This window comes from Lemur catta, chromosome 15, assembly GCF_020740605.2.
Source record: "Lemur catta isolate mLemCat1 chromosome 15, mLemCat1.pri, whole genome shotgun sequence".
In the NCBI taxonomy this organism is placed as follows: domain Eukaryota; kingdom Metazoa; phylum Chordata; class Mammalia; order Primates; family Lemuridae; genus Lemur; species Lemur catta.
The window spans coordinates 37,201,990-37,220,477 of record NC_059142.1 but is presented as its reverse complement, the minus strand read 5'-3'; the positions used below and the strand labels follow the sequence as shown (position 1 = coordinate 37,220,477).

Below are 18,488 nucleotides of genomic sequence, written 5' to 3'. Positions count from 1 at the left end.
TTGTCATCCTCGGGGCTTGGCAAGGGACACCCCAGTGCCTCCTGGCTGCTCAGCCCTGTGCTGTATCTCCTGTGTCCTCCCCTGGACGCTTTTCCTTTGCCTTGTGCAGGTTGCTGTGTTGGTTGCTTCTTTTCTTTTCTTCTTCTTCTTTTTTTTTTTTTTTTTTTTTTTTGCTGAGGTGAAATTCACATAACATAAAATTAACCATTTTAAAGTTGAAACAATTCAGCCAGTTGTGCATTGGCTCATGCCTATAGTCCCAGCTATGCAGGACACTGAGGTGGGAGGATTTCTTGATGCCAGGAGTTCGAGATCAGCCTGAGCAACACACTGAAACCTCATTTCCACAAAAAATAGACAAATTAGTCTGTCATAGTGCTGCATGCCTGTAGTCCCAGCTACTTGGGAGGCTGAGGCAGGAGGATTTGCTTGAGCCCAGGAGTTGGAGGCTGCAGTGAGCTATGATGACACCACTGCACTCTAGCCCGGGTGATAGAGCAAAAAATAATAAGGTGAATAAGTCAGTGGCATTTAAGTACATTCACAATGTTATGCAACCATCATTCCTGTCTAGTTCCAAAATATTTTCATTACTCCGTTAAGCAGTCTCTCCCCATATTCCCTCTATCCCAGCCCCTGGAAACCACCAATCTGTGTTCTATTTTTATGAATTTACCTATTCTGGATGTTTCATATAGATGGAATCATATAATACATAACCTTTGTGTCTGGTTTCTTTCGTTTACCACAACGTTCTCATTGCATGGATGTACCATAATTTGTTTATGCATTCATTTTTGATGGACATTTGGGCTATTTCTATCTTTTGGCTATTGTGAATGCGTAGTGCTGCTATGAATGTGCATAAATGTATTGTTTGAGTACCTGTTTTCAATTCTGGAATATACCTAGGAGTGGAATTGCTGAATCATATGGCAATTATATGATTAAATTTTTCTTTTAACTGCCAGATGGTTTTCCACGGCAAATGAACTATTTTATGTTCCCATCAGCAATGTACAAGGGTTCTAATTTCTCCACATCCTTGCCAGCACTTGTTATTTTCCCTTATTTTTTTATCATAGCCATCCTAGTGGGTGTGAAGTGGTACCTCATTGTGGTTTTGATTTGCATTTCCCTAATGATTAGTGAGGTTGAGCATCTTTTCTTGCAGTTTGGGCTATTTTTATGTCTTCTTTGGTGAAATATCTATTCAAATCCTTTGCCCATTTTTTTCCTTTGTCTATTTTTAAATTGGATTGTTTGTCTTTTTGTCTTAACCCCTCAGAGCCCATTTCTTCATCGTCCAACAGGGATGCTATTGTCTAAGTGTTACTGCAAAGGTATTTACTGCACAGTAATGTACATAAAGGGCCCGGCGCATGGTTGGGAGTGCTAAACATTAGCTGACTCTGAATTAGGCTCTGGTCTAGGGAGACCAACCATCCCAGTTTTCCCAGGCTGGTCCTGGTTTTAGCACTGAAAGTCTGGCATCCTCAGTTCCAGGCAAACCAGGATAGTTGCTCACCCTACGGTGGTCCCAGGTAAGATAGACAGTGCGCATCCTTGCCAATTCCTCACTCTGAACCTCAGTTTCCTCATCTGTAATGTGGGACTGATAATGCCTCACTGAGTTGTTATAAAAATTGAATGTGCTCATTGGTTGAGAAAGTTAACCAGAGAAGTCCCTCCCAGGCCTTACCCAAAAGTACAAAAATAGGATCACAGTAACAAAAGAGGATTTCCTGGCCTTAACGCTTCAGGCTCTATCTTTCACAGTCTAGTACTCCTCAAAGGATGGGAAGGGAGCAGCAGCATTGGCGATGCCTGGGAGCTTGTTAGAACTTCAGAATCCCAGTTTCCAACCATACCACCCTGAATGCGCCTGATCTCCTCTGATCTCGGAAGCTAAGCAGGGTCGGGCCTGGCTAGTACTTGGATGGGTGAAATTCAGAATCTCGACCTCTCAGACCTGCAGAATCAGAATTCCCAGGTACCGCAGGTCCTCCAATAACTTTGTTTTGTCATAATGTTGATGAGAAAAAGAAATTGATTCCCGGCTGAGGCCACCGTCTGTGTGGAGTTTGCCTGTTCTCCCATGTCTTTGTGGGTCCTCTCTGGGTCCTCTGGATTCCTCCCACATCCCAGAGATGTGCAGGTTAAGTTCATCGGCAGGTCTGAGTGGTCGTAGCACGAGAGGGCCTCAGCGCACTTGGATGGAATGGACGGCGTCTTAGCCAGAGTTGGTCCCTGCCTCTCGCCCTGAGCTGCTGGGCTGGGCGCCAGCCCCCCGAGACCCTGAACTGGAATAATTGCATACATAATTATCTTCCTTGCTTTTATGAATCTTTCTTAAATGTACGTATATAGTTCACATGGTTTCAATGTTTCATATCAGAAGTGTTTTGGTCTTTATTTAGAAGTTTGGTGATGTTTTTTGACCAGAAACATGCTGGAGAAACTTACCTCTTATTTCTATCAATTAGCCAATGGTAAAATTGGCTTTGTTTTATGTTGTTTTGCTTGAAATTGTGGTTTCCAAGAACACATCGCTGACGTTAAGTGAGGACTTGCTGTAATTCACATGCACACTCAAGTGTGGGAAGCATGGCTTTATACCAAAGGCTTCAAAGCCGAGAAATCATCCAGAATGTGGAAAATGCATCAATATCTCCATCACAGTAGTGTAATATTTGTGACAGCATAAAAATTGGAAGCATCTAAATGCCCAATAAAAGGGAACCAGTTAAGAAAATTGTGGGTTTCCTTCTGAGTGGTTTGTCATGAAGCCATGACAAATGATGGCCAGAAGTACCATATTCACCCTCAAAAAACTACCTTAGATATCATGAAATATGACAGAAGCAGGGTTATGGCTGTGAAATTATATATACATATGAAAAAACACTAGAAGGAAATATGGGACCAGATGAGGGAGGGGGAGGCCTGTTTTGTTTTTGTTTGTCCTTATGGTCCTAATTCTCTGTGGTTATATGATTTATATTTATGCTATCAAATCTCCGGTTGGCTGGTATCCCTCAAAAAGCCCATGTGTTGACTCAGTGCCAGGGTAGGAGGATGTCTCTGTTTCCATGAAGTGTTGGAGTGTTAAGAAACACCCGGCTGGAAAGCCAGTCCACGATCTCTTTCCAAGCCTAATCCAAACCCACACTTCTAGGGCTTTCTTAGGACAGCCTCACCCACCCCAACACACCTCTTTACCCCAGGCCCTCAGTCTGGGTCCCTCCTTTCTGGGATATACCAGGGTACTCACTTTCTGCACTTCTGTGATGACAAGTGACCTGTGTGCATTTATTTCAGCCTGAGGTTCGAATACCTTTGGAGGGCAGCTGGAGCATGTTGTGTAGGACATGAGGTGAGAGGAAATAATAACAGCAGGTGGTGTTAAAGGAGCCCTTCCCGAGTGCCAGCTTCATCCTATGGCTTCACATTTAATCCACACAGCTACCCTATGTGGCAGGTGTTTCTCTCTTTAACTATCAGGAACAGAGAGGCAAAGTCACCTACCCAAGGTCACACAGCTGGTGAATGGCAGAGCCAGGACAACAGCCCAGGTCTTTCTGCCTTCAGAGTCTGAGCTCTTAACCACCGTCTCCTCGGGGACAAAAATTAGTGACATGCTGGTGTAGAGGGTGCTTCTAGACCAGTACTTTACTCTGCAAACAATCTGCTGGGAAGCTGTTCCAAATGCACATTCTGATTTAGCAGGTTTGGGGCAGGGCCCAGGAATCTGCATTTCTAAGGAGAGTGCCACTCATGTTGCTCGTCCTGGGGCACACTTTGAGTAGCAGGGATCTAGAATGCATTCCCGTTGGTCTTGGAAGGCCTCTGGAAATGGCGGCAGCAGGGACTGGGATGTCCCCTCCCCGCAGTAACCCTGCCCGCGCCTCCCAGCGTTGGGCCAGCTGCCTGCAGCACCATCCTGACAGGCCTGGCTGGCCGAGTCTCTGCGGCAGGCCCCACGGGGCGCCCTCGGTTGCTCGCCCCAGCATTTCCACCTGCCAGTTGGCTGACAGGTGATGGGCCGGTTGTGACAGCTCAGCCAGAGTTTCTGTCCAGAAACATCTTGAGCTCAGCCAAGGTAAATGCTACCCCCGCCGTCAGCAATGAAATGCCTGCCGGGCCTCCCAGCGTGACTGATTGAGGCAGAAGAGACAGTGTAACGCGGACGTTTAGGATGGAGCTGGGGATTGTTCCGAGGAGGCAGCCCCCACAATCAACCTTTCATGGAAAGGTCCAACAAAATCACCGCGAATAGCTCCCCCTTCTCGAATACCCACTGTGGGCCGGGCACTGGCTCAGAGCTTTCTGTTGACATGTTTTGTGTAATCCTCTCGAGAGCCCCTCGAGAAAGATTACGGAGGAGACTGAAGCTCAGAGCGGAGAGGAATGTTTGGCACCAACTATTATGTAATGGAGCCAGTTTTTGAACTTGGGTCTGTCTGACTCCACAGCCCATGCACTTGATCCTAGAGCAGTGATCTTCAAATTGTGTTCCACGGAACCCTGAGGGTTCCCAGAGGTGCTTTGCAGGCTGCTGTGGGAGGGAGGGTGGTGGAGAAGGAAGTAGCACAGCAGGCTGGGCTCCCGGCCCTTCTCTTTCCTTCCCCCAGAGTGGCTTTACTTTGATATGATTTTGTGTATTGAGCTTCCATGGAACATTAGTTGGACAAAAGGATTTCAGGACTAAAAATATTTGAAATCCATAGCACACTGCCTCCCTAAACAAATGTGGATTATTGACCAGGACTTCTTACACACATCTCGGAGAAACATAATTCTCTTTGGTGGACTTGCCCAGTGGTCTGGCTCTTGCTACCATCTGTAACCCTCTTTGTAGAGTCAGGTCACCCCTGTCATAGCTTCTGTGATAGGCTGGGAATTGTGTGAATTCCCCAGGAAGGCTCACTGCCAGGTGCCATCTCTATGTCGTTTTACTAATTAAGACACAGGTTCAGCTGTTGTAACAAATGCCCAATGACAAGGCACTTAGACATGAGAGAAATCTATTCCTCTCTCACAGGTGGCTGTGTGAGCAGCAGTAAGCAAGGGTTGGTGTAGTATCTCCATAGAGTAGGAGACCCGGGTTCCCTCTATCTTGTTGCTCTGCCTTCTGCAGCATGTGCTTTCCATTTTGTGGTCCAGGATGGCTGTTTTAGCTCTGACCATCACATCTGTATCCCAGCCAGGCAAGGGGAGGGCCCCCCATTCCTATTTTTTATTTATTTATTTATTTATTTATTTGAGACAGAGTCTCACTTTGTTGCCCGGGCTAGAGTGAGTGCCGTGGCGTCAGCCTAGCTCACAGCAACCTCAAACTCCTGGGCTCAAGCGATCCTACTGCCTCAGCCTCCCGAGTAGCTGGGACTACAGCCATGCGCCACCATGCCTGGCTAATTTTTTCTATATATATTTTTAGTTGTCCAGATAATTTATTTCTATTTTTAGTAGAGATGGGGTCTCGCTCAGGCTGGTCTCAAACTCCTGACCTCGAGCGATCCACCTGCCTCGGCCTCCCAGAGGGCTAGGATTACAGGCATGAGCCACCGCGCCCGGCCCCCCATTCCTATTAAGGGCACTCATTCTGTTCATCCTGCATTGGCCAGACAGAGTCATGTAGCCACACCTAAGTGGAAGGAGGGCTGGGGGATACAGTTTAGCTGGGTGGTCCTGTGCCTAGCTAAACCTGGGAGCTTCTGCTACTCAAGGAAGAGGGGAGAATGGTTATTGGGCGATCATTATTAGTCTGTGCCATGGGTGGGACTTCCTCCATCCAAACTGCTGGTGTGAGTGGCATCATGGTCAGAGGCCCACAGTGGCAGTTGGGAAGTGTCCCCAAAGTTGGTGAATTCCAAGCCAGGGGATGCTCTTCCTCAGTGGCCGGTCAAAAAGCCAGCAGTGATTGACTTTGTAGAGGAAAAATCACAGTGGCCAGTGTATCACCAGGGGAAAGTTCTCCCAGAAATTTGGTTTCTCACTTCTCTCTCCCCATCAGATTCTTGCTGTCTGTACTGATGAAGGACTGCATGGGCTCTCCCTGGAAGTTCTTCCTCTGATCACCCCATATGCAAGACTGTTTTATTTCATGTTCTTTTGGTTCCGAGGAGCCATTTGAGCTGTCTCATGGAGGAGGGTCATAGTGGGGCTGTGGAGAACTGTCATGGACTCAAAGGCTGGACACAGAGGACTCGGGGAAACCGGAAAGCCATCGGGAGCCAGGGCTGCTCTCTCTGTCTCTCCAGACCCCCCCTCAGCTCTTGTCTCCCTTTCATTAGTCCATCATGTATTTATTGAAGCCAGATGCGTATGAGGTCTTCCTTCTCCTGCCCGTGGACCAGCGTCTTCTGCAGACAGCTCCAGATGGTGGTGGTTTCTGCTCCCGAGCCTCCACGACCTTTCAACTCAGCTTCCCTGCCACCAGCTCCTCAGTTTCCCAATTTCACGCTCCCTGGAGAGGGATCTGATTGGCTCAGGCTGCGCAAGCCTTAAGTTGTAGGCTTCCAATAGACTGGCTGCTTTTGAATCATGTGACCACCTATGTACAATCCACCTGACTGGGGAAGCCCAGGGTCATGTGGGAGGGAGAATGTGGTGGGTGTGGTCGCTCAGCGGGGTCTGTGTGTGTGGGGGGCAGATGGTCTTGGGATGGGGGCTGGGCATCCTAAAACATGTCTGGTACTAGGACATCATTAAAAATACGATGCTACACCTGCAATTTGAGTTAGCAGGGCTCCATGCAATGCTGATGTTCCAGAAACATCAGAAATTCTAGACTAAGAGGACTGGTTCCAGAAAGCGCTGGGTGCGAAGGGACAGCTTTAATGGCATCACTGGTGCTCAGCTCCAAGGCACTTGGATAAGCTCTGGTTCCATAAAGAGCTGGACGGGGACAAAGGATACAGGCCAAGGAAGCCCCCACCCCGGCTGAAGGCTCCTGTTCATTCCACAAGGCCTGGCCGGCTGGCAGAATCGTTGTGCCTCCCTGGGCACGAGGACAGATTGGAAGACACTAGGCAGACAGTCAAGTCCTCACTCAGCTTTGCTTCCAGAAAGTAAAAGACATATTTCTTGGGTTGTTTTGTTTTTGTTTTTGTTTTTTTAAGGCTAGTCTAGTGAAGCAGTGGGAGTGGAGAAGGAACACAGGAATCTGTAACTGGTTGTGATCAATTAGTCATAAACGCCACTGCACTCGGACCAGGCTGGTGCTTGTTTTTTGAGAGTGCTGGTTCGCTGGCAGGGTTCAGAGGGCGAGGGGACACTGTGGTTGACTTTCCAATGTATAACTCACTGCGCGGCCTTGTTCAGTAGGAATGGGGTTTGGGGCTCCATGGTAACCCGACCCCCCAGCCGGTGTTTGGTTTAGGTCGAAGCTGTTCAGCATCTGGTGCCGTCCTGGCAATGGGTGTTAGTTCAGAGGTGGCACATGGCCCCGGGTGGCCCGGTCATCCTGAGGTACATACGTTCCTTCAGTGGCTGGGGAGATGTGTGCTCTCCTTCTCTTGCTGTTGGTGAAGCAGGAGGCACAGCACGGGTTGCCACTGTCAGCCGTCTTGTGACTCAAGGTCAGCCTTAGAATGAAGCCCGTGCTGAGAACGGCAGAGAGGAAAGACTGAAGGAACTCGTTCTTGGTGACCAGCGAGCCGCATCCCCCGTCAACCCTGATGTCACGAACATTGGCGTTTGCTCACCCAACTTCCATTCCCTCTTCCCTGCAGGGTGTGGATTGGTTTATGCCAATCAGGCGCGCCCTGACCCCGTCCGAATCCAGGGGCCACCTCGCTGGCTCAGTCAGACTGAAGTAAGGTCTTGCACTCCATGCTTGGTGAGAGGTTTCTCTTTTTGAACCTGTCAAGAAAGCGTGAAACAGGGGACCACAGGGCAATCGCACTTAGGATGACACCTGCTGCTGGACTCTCAGTCACTTGGTCTAATGTGTTTCCTCCGTGTTGAGGCTGGGTTGAGCCAGGTTTCTCCTCCTTGTCCCTTGAAAGCCTCTCTGCTGTTAGCTGTACTTCCTCAGAGAGGAGCTTGAGGAGTCCGAGACACCTTCCTGTGTCCAGGGTGTCCCAGCTACGGGAATGCTCTCCACACACTTGGATTCCCGGAGGAGGGAGCTGCTTCCTCCACAAGTGGCTTTTGTGTCACCTGCCATTGGAGATGGGGGAGGATGCTGTCCTTGCTGGAGCCACACTGCTCATTCCCAGCACAGCCGCTGGCACCAGCAGCTGCGGAATCCTTGTGATTCGGCTCATTCGGCAGCGGATCCTGAGCACCCACCGTACGCCAGGTGCCAGGCCCTGCAGGCAGGCGCTAGGGGTGAGGACCCAACTCTGTCCTTGAGCTCCATTCTCCATAAAGGACCCTCGGTGGTCCTTCTGGTGTGAGGGACTTTAACCAATCCGTGACAGATAAGCGGTCCAAGTCACCTTCCAGGGGAGCTGTGGCTTAAAGACCTAAGAGACCGTGGACAAAGGAAAGGTCACTGTCTTTGAGTGGGACAGACCCGGTTTCAGATAGCTATGTGATCTGGGGCCTCACTTAGAAAACGAGACTGATGGCCAGACATGGTGGCTCACGCGTGTAATCCTAGCACTTTGGGAGGCTGAGGCCAGGAGTTCGCTTGAGACCAGCCTGGGCAATAGTGAGACTCTGTCTCTACAAAAAAATTAAAAAATTGGCTGGATGTGGTGTCGTGTTCCCGTAATCTCAGCTATTCGGGAGCCTGAGGCAGGAAGATTACTCGAGCCTGTGAGTTAGAGGTTGCAGTGAGCTAGGATCACGCCGCTGCACTCCAGCCCGGGTGACAGAGCAAGACCTTGTCTCAAAAAAAAAAAGAAACAGGACTGATATGAGTACTCACCTCCCAGTGTTGCCATGCAGCGATAAATATGGAACGCCCAGCACTCTGCCGTCATGGCTCTGTGAATGCCAGCTTCCCTTCTCCTCCCTCCCCCTCTCCCAATCACTCCCCTGTGGACTTCGTCCTTGGCTCTGCCCAGCAGTGACCTGTTTCAAGTCACCCCTGCCCCCAAGCTGCAGTGTGGCCTTACCCATCACCGTGTGGCCTCCCTCGACGCAGTGCTCTGAGTAGATACAGCTCCTGGCTTCACTGTCCCAGGGTGATCAAAGTCCTGGGCCTTCATTTCTGACATCTGGAGGCCTGGGGAGAGCTCTCGCAGGACACAGGCTGACTGAAACAAGACCTTTCTCCAAGCCTCAAAGCACGTCTTGGACACGGCCGGCTCAGGGTCCTGGGCGGGAGCTGGATTCAGCTGACTCCCAGACGTACCTGAGAGCACGTGTTTACCCTCCACTGCTATCCTGCTTTGGGTTTGCTGGAACGATCCTATCCTGGTCACCAGAATGTGTGGTGGCACCAAGACAACGGGCTGAGCATGAGCGGCAAGCTTTCGCAAATGACACTTTGTTCAACAAATCCTCAAACTGAATACATACTCGGTGCTTCAACACTGTAGGTAAAGGCTTACCTTACCCTTGGGGACCTTACGGGCTTACAGGAAAGGCAGGTGTGGAGATAACAAGTATAAAAGCCAAGTGCATCGTCACAAGCACAAAAGGTTAAGAGAGTGAAGCACAGGGTGCGATGAGACCATGGCGGCATAGAGAGGCACTGAGGGGGAAGTGGCCCTTGCACTGAGGCCTGGTGGACGAGGAACAGTTGGCTTCTGAACAGGGTGGGGAAGAGGTTTTGAGTCACAAGAGGCAAATCCAAGGCCCTGAGGCAAACAGGTGGCTGGTGATTTCCAGAACTGAGAGAAGCCAAGCAGGACTGGTGCATGGAGAGCAGGGGGAGAGGAGGAAGTGCTAGGTGGGGCCACACCACCGTGCATTGTGAAGGATTTGTGTGTAAGTGTTTAACAGAGAGCTGAACCCGGGGATTTAAGGCGCATCCCTCCAGCAGCATCATCAGGGGCTGAGGCTCCAGCCAGTTCTCCACTCCCCCATCCCCAGGGTGTGGCTCTTGTTCTTATACTCACAAAATGGCTGTTGGAGCTCCAGCCATCATGTCTGCCTTCCAGGCAGGAAGAAAGAGAAGGGCAAGGTAATAGGGACCCTAGGACGTTCAGCTAATCTCATGAATCAGCCTGTGTTACGTGGCAACTCTTAAGACATCCAGAGAACAAAGTTGTTTCTAGATGGCTGCATCGCTGCTTGCAAGGGAATGGATATTGGATAGGCAGTGCCCAGAGTCTACCACATAGGGACCTGTAGGTTGTGGTAAGGGGCGTGGCCTTTGTTCTAAGTGCAGCTGGGGAGCCTAAGACTGTTCTAAAGGAGGGGAGTGACGTGGAGAGGGGAAAACAACTGCGGGTTGTCCCAACTGAGCCCCAGCAACACACACCCGTGGGCATGTGTGTTAGTTTCTTGGGGCTACCATAAGAAATTACTATAATGTTGGGGGCTTAAAACAACAGAAATATATTCTCTCACAGTTCTGGAGGCCAGAAGTCAAGGTGTTAGCGGGGCCACACTCCTCTGAAGGCCCCAGGAAAGAATCCTTCCTTGCCTCCTCCCAGCTTCTGGTGGCTTCCGACGATCCTTGTCTCAAGGGCGGTGTCTCCAGGGAGCCCCAGCAAGCTTGTGAGCAGAGTGACGTGGCCTCGCCAGTGTTGTAGGTTGGCGTGATTGCCATGCCAAGGACGGCTGGAGGCACGGGCAGTTTGGAGGCGGCGGCAGTGGGAACGCCCGCCACTACCACGCTTCTTCCGCTCCTCTTCCCACGGCCCGCCCAGACCCGGGTTCCCAGAGCGTGTCCCTGTTAGCAGAGCAGAGTGCGGAGTGCAGGAACCCTCGTCGCTGCTCATGCTGGGCCCAGGGCAAGGGCTGGCTGGGCAGCTGGCAGCTTGGCAGGGAGGACACGTTTGTTCTGCTGTGTCTGCAGCCACCGGTGCTGGGCAGCCTGATTAGTGACCCACAATGCCCAGGGCTCCTCACGGGTCAGTAGCCCCAACTCCGTGGTGCTGGCTGTCTAGGGAACCTGCCCACCAGCCTCCTGTCCTCCTGCGGCTGGTGCTTTTGGGCAGTTTCTAGGAAATGCTGTGACATCGCCCATTCCTGGCTCCTCCAGTCTTTCTGCCAACCATTTCCCTTGTCTCCTTTAAATCCTGGCCCCGAAGGCTCCTCTGCAAGAGAGGTTTTGCAGGATGAACCCCTAGCTGCAGTGCTCTGGCTTGTTCTCTATTTTATTCCCACTGGGTACACAGTAGAGGTTGAAAACGATGCCCTGAAGGAATCTTTGCTACCTCTCTCCCTTTCTCAACTCTCTGGTGACTGCAGTCTGAGCTCATGTCATCTTTGCTTGAAGGTTTGGGTCCACATATTCTGCTCACGTAAGTCCAGCCCCCTCCATCAGACCAGCAAATCCCCAAGATCAAGGATCAGCCTCCTTCTTTAGACTGGTGCCTTCAAAGATCCAGTTTTTTCTTTTCCCTTAAACAGGGTACTTCTCAAAGACAGGGACTCTGTCTCTCCCTTGGTCTGGGAGCTACCCAGAGACAGGGGCTCTGTCTGGGGCTGTCTTGTCTGTTCCATCCTCGTGCCCCAACCCGAGCTCAGCCTTGGTCGTGTTCTGAAGGGACTCGGGGGCTGCAGGATGAGCATCTTGGCTTGTCTGGACGTGGCTGGACTGAGCATGGACACAGCAGGTGTGGATTTGGCTGGGGGCCAGGTGCTGAGCTGTCTGGGGCCAAGGGGAGCCCAGGGTCTCCTAAGCCTAAACTTGTCTCTGGGCCACAGGTCCAGCACCCAGGGAGGGCAGTGACTTCTTGTCTGAGTGGGGAGGGGCAGAGCATGGCTCCTGGCATGCCTGACTACTCATGCCCCCTGTGGGCTTTGTCTTGGGTGCCGGCAGGAGGACAATCACAGCTACTATGTGTCCCGTCTGTACGGCCCCAGCGAACCCCGCAGCCGGGAACTGTGGGTAGATGTGGCCGAGGCCAACCGGAGCCAAGTGAAGGTTCACAGAATACTCTCCAACACCCACCGGCAGGCTTCGGTGAGTGCCCCAGGTCCCCACAGTGCGTCCCCTGGGCTGGGAGGCCAAGGGCCAGCCCACCCGGCCTGGTCAGCGGGCATGGCTGTGGCCTGAGGTCTGTGATCTGGGAGGTGCCTTCCAGGGGTTCCCGTGGGGCTCAGCCAGAGTAGGGGTGGCCACGTGTGGTCCTAGAGGCCTACCGTGGACATGCTGTCTCCACTTTGTACAGATAAGCTCGGGGCAGGGTGGGTGCCCAGGCCCCGGCCTGCAGCTCTGCCCATGCTGTCTCTCTCCCATCCCCTGCAGAGAGTGGTCTTGTCCTTCGATTTCCCTTTCTACGGGCATCCGCTGCGACAGATCACCATAGCAACCGGAGGTAAGGCCTTGTCAGTGGGTCCTGGGGGAGGGTTTGGAGATCTCAGCCCGAACTCAAGGGGCCTCCCTGGGGAGGCTCATCAGAGACGGGGTTGTGCAGATGGACTGGGGGGACCCGCGTTGGCTTTCTTGGGAACTCGGTACTCAGAAGGGAGGTTAGTGACTGTCAGACCACCCACCCTCCTTGCATCAGCTCACCTGCTCATGTGTGTGTGTGTGTGTGTGTGTGTGTGTGTGTACGTGTGTCTCCCTCTGGGCCAGCGTGAGTCCGTGTGGACAGCCCTGTGTCCCTGCGCTTCTGAGTCCGTGAACGAGAGGGAGAGGGAGATGCCAGTGAGAGCCTGGGCTCCTGGGACCAGGCTCTGTGTTGACACGAGGAGCCCGTCTTTAATTCCTGTGCACTTTAGTTCTCTGTCCCACTTCCCCAGGGATGGGGAAAGCTGAATGTCACTTCCTCTTCCTGTCCCTTCACCCTACAGTTTGTGCCCACCTGGAGGGACAGGGAGAACCTTTTCTGGTTTGGGGCCCTTTAGCTCCGTACACACCAGACCCAGAGCCCACCAGGCAGGGACAGAGGGCAGAGGTACCCTGTCACTTCCAGCTCTGTCTGCACTGCCCCTTACTGCCCTCGGGGTAAAGACCCCCAGAAGCAGCCCCTCTGGGCCATCTCTGGTGACTCCTCTGCGCCTCTCCCCACCCTAGGCTTCATCTTCATGGGTGACGTGATCCACCGGATGCTCACGGCTACGCAGTATGTGGCCCCCCTCATGGCCAACTTCAACCCTGGCTACTCCGACAATTCCACGGTTGCTTACTTTGACAACGGTGAGGCCAGCTCTCAGAATTTAGGTCACCTGGCTCCAGGGATGCCTTGGTCCAGCCCCTTTAGAGGAGCCCAAGGCCCAGAGAGGGCCTGTGTCCCGCAGCCCCAGAGCCAGGCAGCCACACCTTTCTGTGCTCAGTTTCCTCACTGTAAGTTGGGGACAGAATGCCCCCTACCTGGCAGGATCCAGTGAGGTCACAAGATGAAAAGTGCTTGGCCCTTAGTAGAGGTAAAATAAATGTTGGGACCTTTATTATTCTTCATCCTGACCAGGTTGCCCTGTGAGCACCACCCCAGAACAGACGTCTCTCCTGTTTCTCCTCCTTTTTATCTCAAGGGGTCGGGATGGGCAAGAAGGAGGGGGCGTGCGTGGGGTAAGAGGTGATAGAGTACGGTGTCCGGGGGCTGAGGCAGGACCTCCCGGCTCCTGTCCAGCGTGGAAGCCAGGCTGGTGTTTGTGGGCTGCCCAGCTCCTGCCTCCTCAAGTCTGCAAACTGCCCCCATCATCCCAAAGCGACCCCACCTGTGCCCAATCCGTTTCTGCAGGGCCCTGTTCCCTGCACTACCTCCTCGTCCAGCCAGGCCTCTACTCTTCTCCCCAGGGACAGTCTTTGTCGTTCAGTGGGACCATGTCTACCTCCAAGGCCGGGAGGACAGGGGCAGCTTCACCTTCCAGGCAGCTCTGCACCGTGATGGCCGCATTGTCTTCGGCTACAAAGAGGTGAGCGGGCCCAGCCGCAGAGACAGCTGGGTCTTAGAGATTTTCTTTCATTTAACAGATATTTGCAGAGAACTTGCAATGTGCCAGGCACAGGGCTCGGCGCTGCGGATACAGCAGTTACTAAGATGATTGTGGGCCCTACCCTTGTGGAGCTATAAGTCTGGTTGGGAAAATAGACAATTATTACTCAGATAAATGTAGAATTGCCACTGTGATAAGTGCTCCTAAGTAGAGGTGCCTGGTGTTAGCAGAGCCATGCACAGGGTTCCTCACCTTGGTAGAAGCCAGGGGAGGCTTCCCTGAGGAAAGGAGTTGAAATCTGCAGGATGAATAGGAGTTAAGGAAGCAAAGAGGAGAGTGAAGTGTGTTCTGGGAATGAGAACAGCACATGCAAAAGTCCTGTGGCAGCACACAGCATGGCTGGTGCAAAGCACTGAAAGAGGCAGCGTGGCTGGAGGAAGAGAGTGAGGGGCGGGATAGGGCAGGGGAACAACAGATTTGCCTTTGAGAAAGGTCACTCTGGCTTCAGAGTGGGGAACAGATTGTTGGGGGCTCCAAGGGAATGCTGGGAGATGACTTAGGAGACAAGCAATGGCAGCTTAGAGTGGGATAGGGGAGATGGAGACAGCTGACCAGCTTTGAGAGCCACTTAGTAGGTTAATTAGCAGGCTTCAGAGATGCATTAGAGGGGGAAGGAAAGAAATGAAAGAAGTCACTAAAATGGGGAAAAGAAGAACATGTGCTAGGAGGTGGTACAGGGAAGACTGGAATTGGGATGGGGGCCCACTGGGTTTGAGATGTCTTGAATGCTCCAAGAGGTGACACCGTGCAGGCGGATGGGTCTGGAGCTCCGAGGGGACGTCGGGGCTTCCAACAGTCTTCTCCCCACTGCAGATCCCCATGTCCGTCCTGGAGATCAGCTCCTCCCAGCACCCTGTCAAAGCAGGCCTGTCAGACGCCTTCATGATTCTCAACCCGTCCCCGGACGTGCCAGGTGAGTCCCCGGGGATCCCGCAGAGGCCCAGACTGGGTACGACTCGGCCCAGATTGACCCCACGCCGGCAGGGGGTGGCGTTGGTGCGGGGATCGTGGGTGGCAGAGAGTCGAGTGGGAACTGGAGGGCAGGGGAGGGAGGTGCAGTGAGCTCCGACTTTTCTTGGTTACAGCAGAGGAACCATCTTTTCCAACAGAATCTCCAGGGGGAGGCACTGCTCTGGCTGTTAAAGGGAAAGGGAGCCAGAGCCCTCCCCCAGTGCCTGCTCCTTTCAGAAAATCTCCAAAGACACCACGTTAGGGGCGTTGAGTCCTCCTAGAACACAACTGTGATGGCCTCCTCAGCCCAGGGATAAAGGGAGCATCACAGGGTGTCAGGAGACAGGAGGGCAGCCTCAGACACATCATCCACTCTCTGTCATCTCTCTGGCCTCAGTTGCCTCATCTGTGAAATGGGGGAGAAGCTGGAGGCCTGCTTCTTCCCCCCAGGTCCTCCAACGCTGACATCTTAGGGGTCCATAGCTCTTTCTTTCCTGCTTCCAACCCCTGGTCTGTGCCCACGAGGGCCGGAGATTCACATTCCTGGGGAGGCTGCAGGCCTGCCATCCATTGCTTCTAGACCCCTGGCTCAGAGGCTTTTTAACCTGACCTCTCCTGGCTGAGCTGTGTTCAAATTCTGCCATGTAACCTGCAAGACCCCAGGTGGGTCTGGGGGACGCCCTTGTCACTTTTCCCACCCCACCTGTGCTTGATGGGGCCTGGGGACCTTCTGAGCTCCACCCCAGCCGTGCCAGATTGGGTGAGAAGATGTGCTTGGGAGCCACCAAGGCACCTTCCTGTAGACGTGCCAGGCACCCCCATTCTGTGAAATCTAGGGCTTCCAGGGGAAGCATCACTGCTTACGTCTGTTGATTAAACTCCATCAATGCACAGGGTCTGACTTCCTACTATAGACTAGGCCACTATGTTCCGGGGGCCGTTGAGATCCAATGAAGAGGAAGCCAGTACTGGCCTTGAGGCATTCGTTGTCCGAGTGCAGCCTCTGTCCTTAGCAGAAATCTCAGGGCAAGGACCAGGGCTCAGTTACAAGGCTTTATCCAGCGCCTTCAGCACGCAAGGTCTCAGCACCGTGCTAGGGGCTCAGCCCTGGCGCGGGAAGCCTGGGTTGGAGTTTGAACTCTGCACAAGCTTCTGACCTCTGGCAGGTCACTTAACCCTCTGGGTTTATTTCTTTATCCATAAAATAGTGATAAGAGTGATACCTCACCTCCTACAGTTACTGTGAAAATGAATGAATGCAAGCATGTAGGCGACGTGTTGGCCCGATGCCTGGCACATCAGGTCTGCAGGTCCTGTATTGGAACATCGTCCTGTGCTGGCCTTGGTGACTCGTATTTCCTCATCCGGCAGGACCCTGGTACCAAAGCAAACAGCGCAGGAGTAGGAGCGGGTAACGTCATGATGCTAGTGTGTCACAGGTCACATGCCACAACCACAGCGTTTTCATGTGGCTTTTGTGGCTAGAGACAAAAAGTCACATGCTAGAGTGGCAGAGTTTCCCAAACTTTGCTCATTTGCACATCCCCCTTTGAGATTTTGCCATTTTCATGAATTTCTGTTCTATTATTTACTTATACTTTTCTTTATCTTCATTTATAAAATTATATTTCTTCATGAATAAATGTATCTGGTCTAAAATTCAAAAGATACGAAAGGACGTATAGAAAAGATTAGGTTTTTCTCCTGTCCCCTGTCCTTGAGGTCTCTCCCTGCAGGCAACCAGGGCCACCCCATTATTTCCTGAGCTACAAGCCTTCCTGTGAGTGTGTGGGGGTACATGTAGCACACGCTTAACACAAACGGGTGGCACGGGACGTCCGCTGTTCTGCGCTTGAACAAAGTGTATCTCACCCGCCATTTCGTGTCCACACACAGTGAGCTGCCACACTCCTGTCAATGGCTGCGTCATAGTCCCTTCCACGCACGTGCTTTACCGTAACCTGTTACCTGGGGATAGATTTTTCAGTTACTTCTAATCTTTCGCTGCATGCATAATGCTGCAGTATGTGCTTTTATGTCCCCGTGTGAGTATTTCTGTAAGATAAATTCTCAGTAGTTGAATCATTGAATCAAAGGACATGGGGCATTTCTATATATATTTTTTTGGTATAAATGTGTGGGGTACAAGTGTGATTTCGTCACACGAGTAGATTGCATAGTGGTAAAGTCAGGGCTTTTAGGGTACCCATCACCTGAATAACGTACCTTGTACCCGTTGAGTAATTTCTCATCACTCCTCTCCCTCCCACCGCTCCCCCTCCCAGGTCTTCACTGTCCACCATTCCACATTCTGTGTCCCCGTGCACACGTTATTTAGCTCCCACTTACAAGTGAGGTCATGCGGTATTTTTCTTTCTGTGTCTGACTTGTTTCATTTAAGATAATGGCCTCCAGCTCCATCTATGTTGCTGGCGTGTACAGTTTTGGTAGCTATGGCCAAAGTGAGGTCCATGGAGCTTCTGGCACTTTACGTTCCCCGTGGGTAAGCACGCCTGTCACTGTCACTTGCTGCGTGTCCCAAGACAAGGGCTGGACCCCAGTGCTCCCATCTTCGAATGAGTTGCCTGCAGCCCGTCCAAGGGCTGTGCTGAGGATTAACTGAGAGATGATGCGCACAGAGTGCCAGGTGCAGTGCCTGGCCCGGGCCAGGTGCCCAGTAAAGGCTGGTTGTTACCCAGCGAGCATCTCTCGCCCCCCGGCCACACCTTCAGCCTGCCAGCGCCGTGGGTGGGTGAGTGGGCGACACTCAAGGGTAGAGGGGTTGGTGAATGGGGCCTGGTTCGTTCCCAACAGGCCAGGAGCTCTTTCCCCTCTTGAGAAATTCCCCAGCCCTCTCTTCCTCCGCCTCTCGCCATCTCCCTTTCTGTTGCCCTCTTCTTCCTGACATCTGCCTGCTGCCAGCAGTCCTTGCCTTGGGACAGCAGCAAGTGAGAGTGACAGGTGTGCTCACCTATGGGGAGCGTAAAGTGCCAGAATCTCCATGGAACTCACCTTGGCCGTAGCTACCGAAATTATCGATGCCAGTGACGTGGGAGGACCTGGAGGCCATTATCTTAAGGGAAACGGGTGAGACCCAGAAACACAGCGGGCAGACGTGGTCCCCTAAGCGCATCTGTCGGTGAGACCAGCTGCCGCACGCCCTCCCAACAGCACTGTGCGCGGTACTGAGGGTGGCAGAGGACAGGAGGCTGGAGCATAGGGGCATCTGATTGGCACTTGCTTCTGGAAAGGGGTTTTGTGGTCACCTTTTTGCTGCTGCTGCATGGGACTACCGCAGCCCTCAGTGTACTGAGGGTGGCCCCCTCTGTGGTTCTGGGAGTAAATGGCTCTGGTGGGCTTGGGGGCAAAGCACCCACCGCTAAGCTGCAGGTGCGGATTCTCCCCCAGTCAGCAGTTGGGCTGGTTATGGCCTCCATCCGCCCTGAGCCAGCTGGCTGGTGGCCATACCCAGGCCAGGCCTGCACCCCAGCCTCTCTTCCCTTCCTCTCCTCCCTCTTCAG

General features: G+C 52.5%; 1 protein-coding gene across 3 annotated transcripts in view; it reads left to right on the top strand.

Annotated features, from left to right (window-relative positions):
• Positions 1-18,488, top strand: part of PLXDC1 (plexin domain containing 1) — a 62,809-nt gene that overhangs the window by 16,703 nt on the left and 27,618 nt on the right. For all 3 annotated transcript variants that reach the window (XM_045526347.1, XM_045526348.1, XM_045526349.1), the window contains exons 3-7: positions 11,894-12,037; positions 12,323-12,392; positions 13,094-13,216; positions 13,817-13,935; positions 14,830-14,929. In XM_045526347.1, the coding sequence (XP_045382303.1) occupies positions 11,894-12,037; positions 12,323-12,392; positions 13,094-13,216; positions 13,817-13,935; positions 14,830-14,929 (556 nt within the window). The remainder of the gene's footprint in view (positions 1-11,893; positions 12,038-12,322; positions 12,393-13,093; positions 13,217-13,816; positions 13,936-14,829; positions 14,930-18,488) is intronic.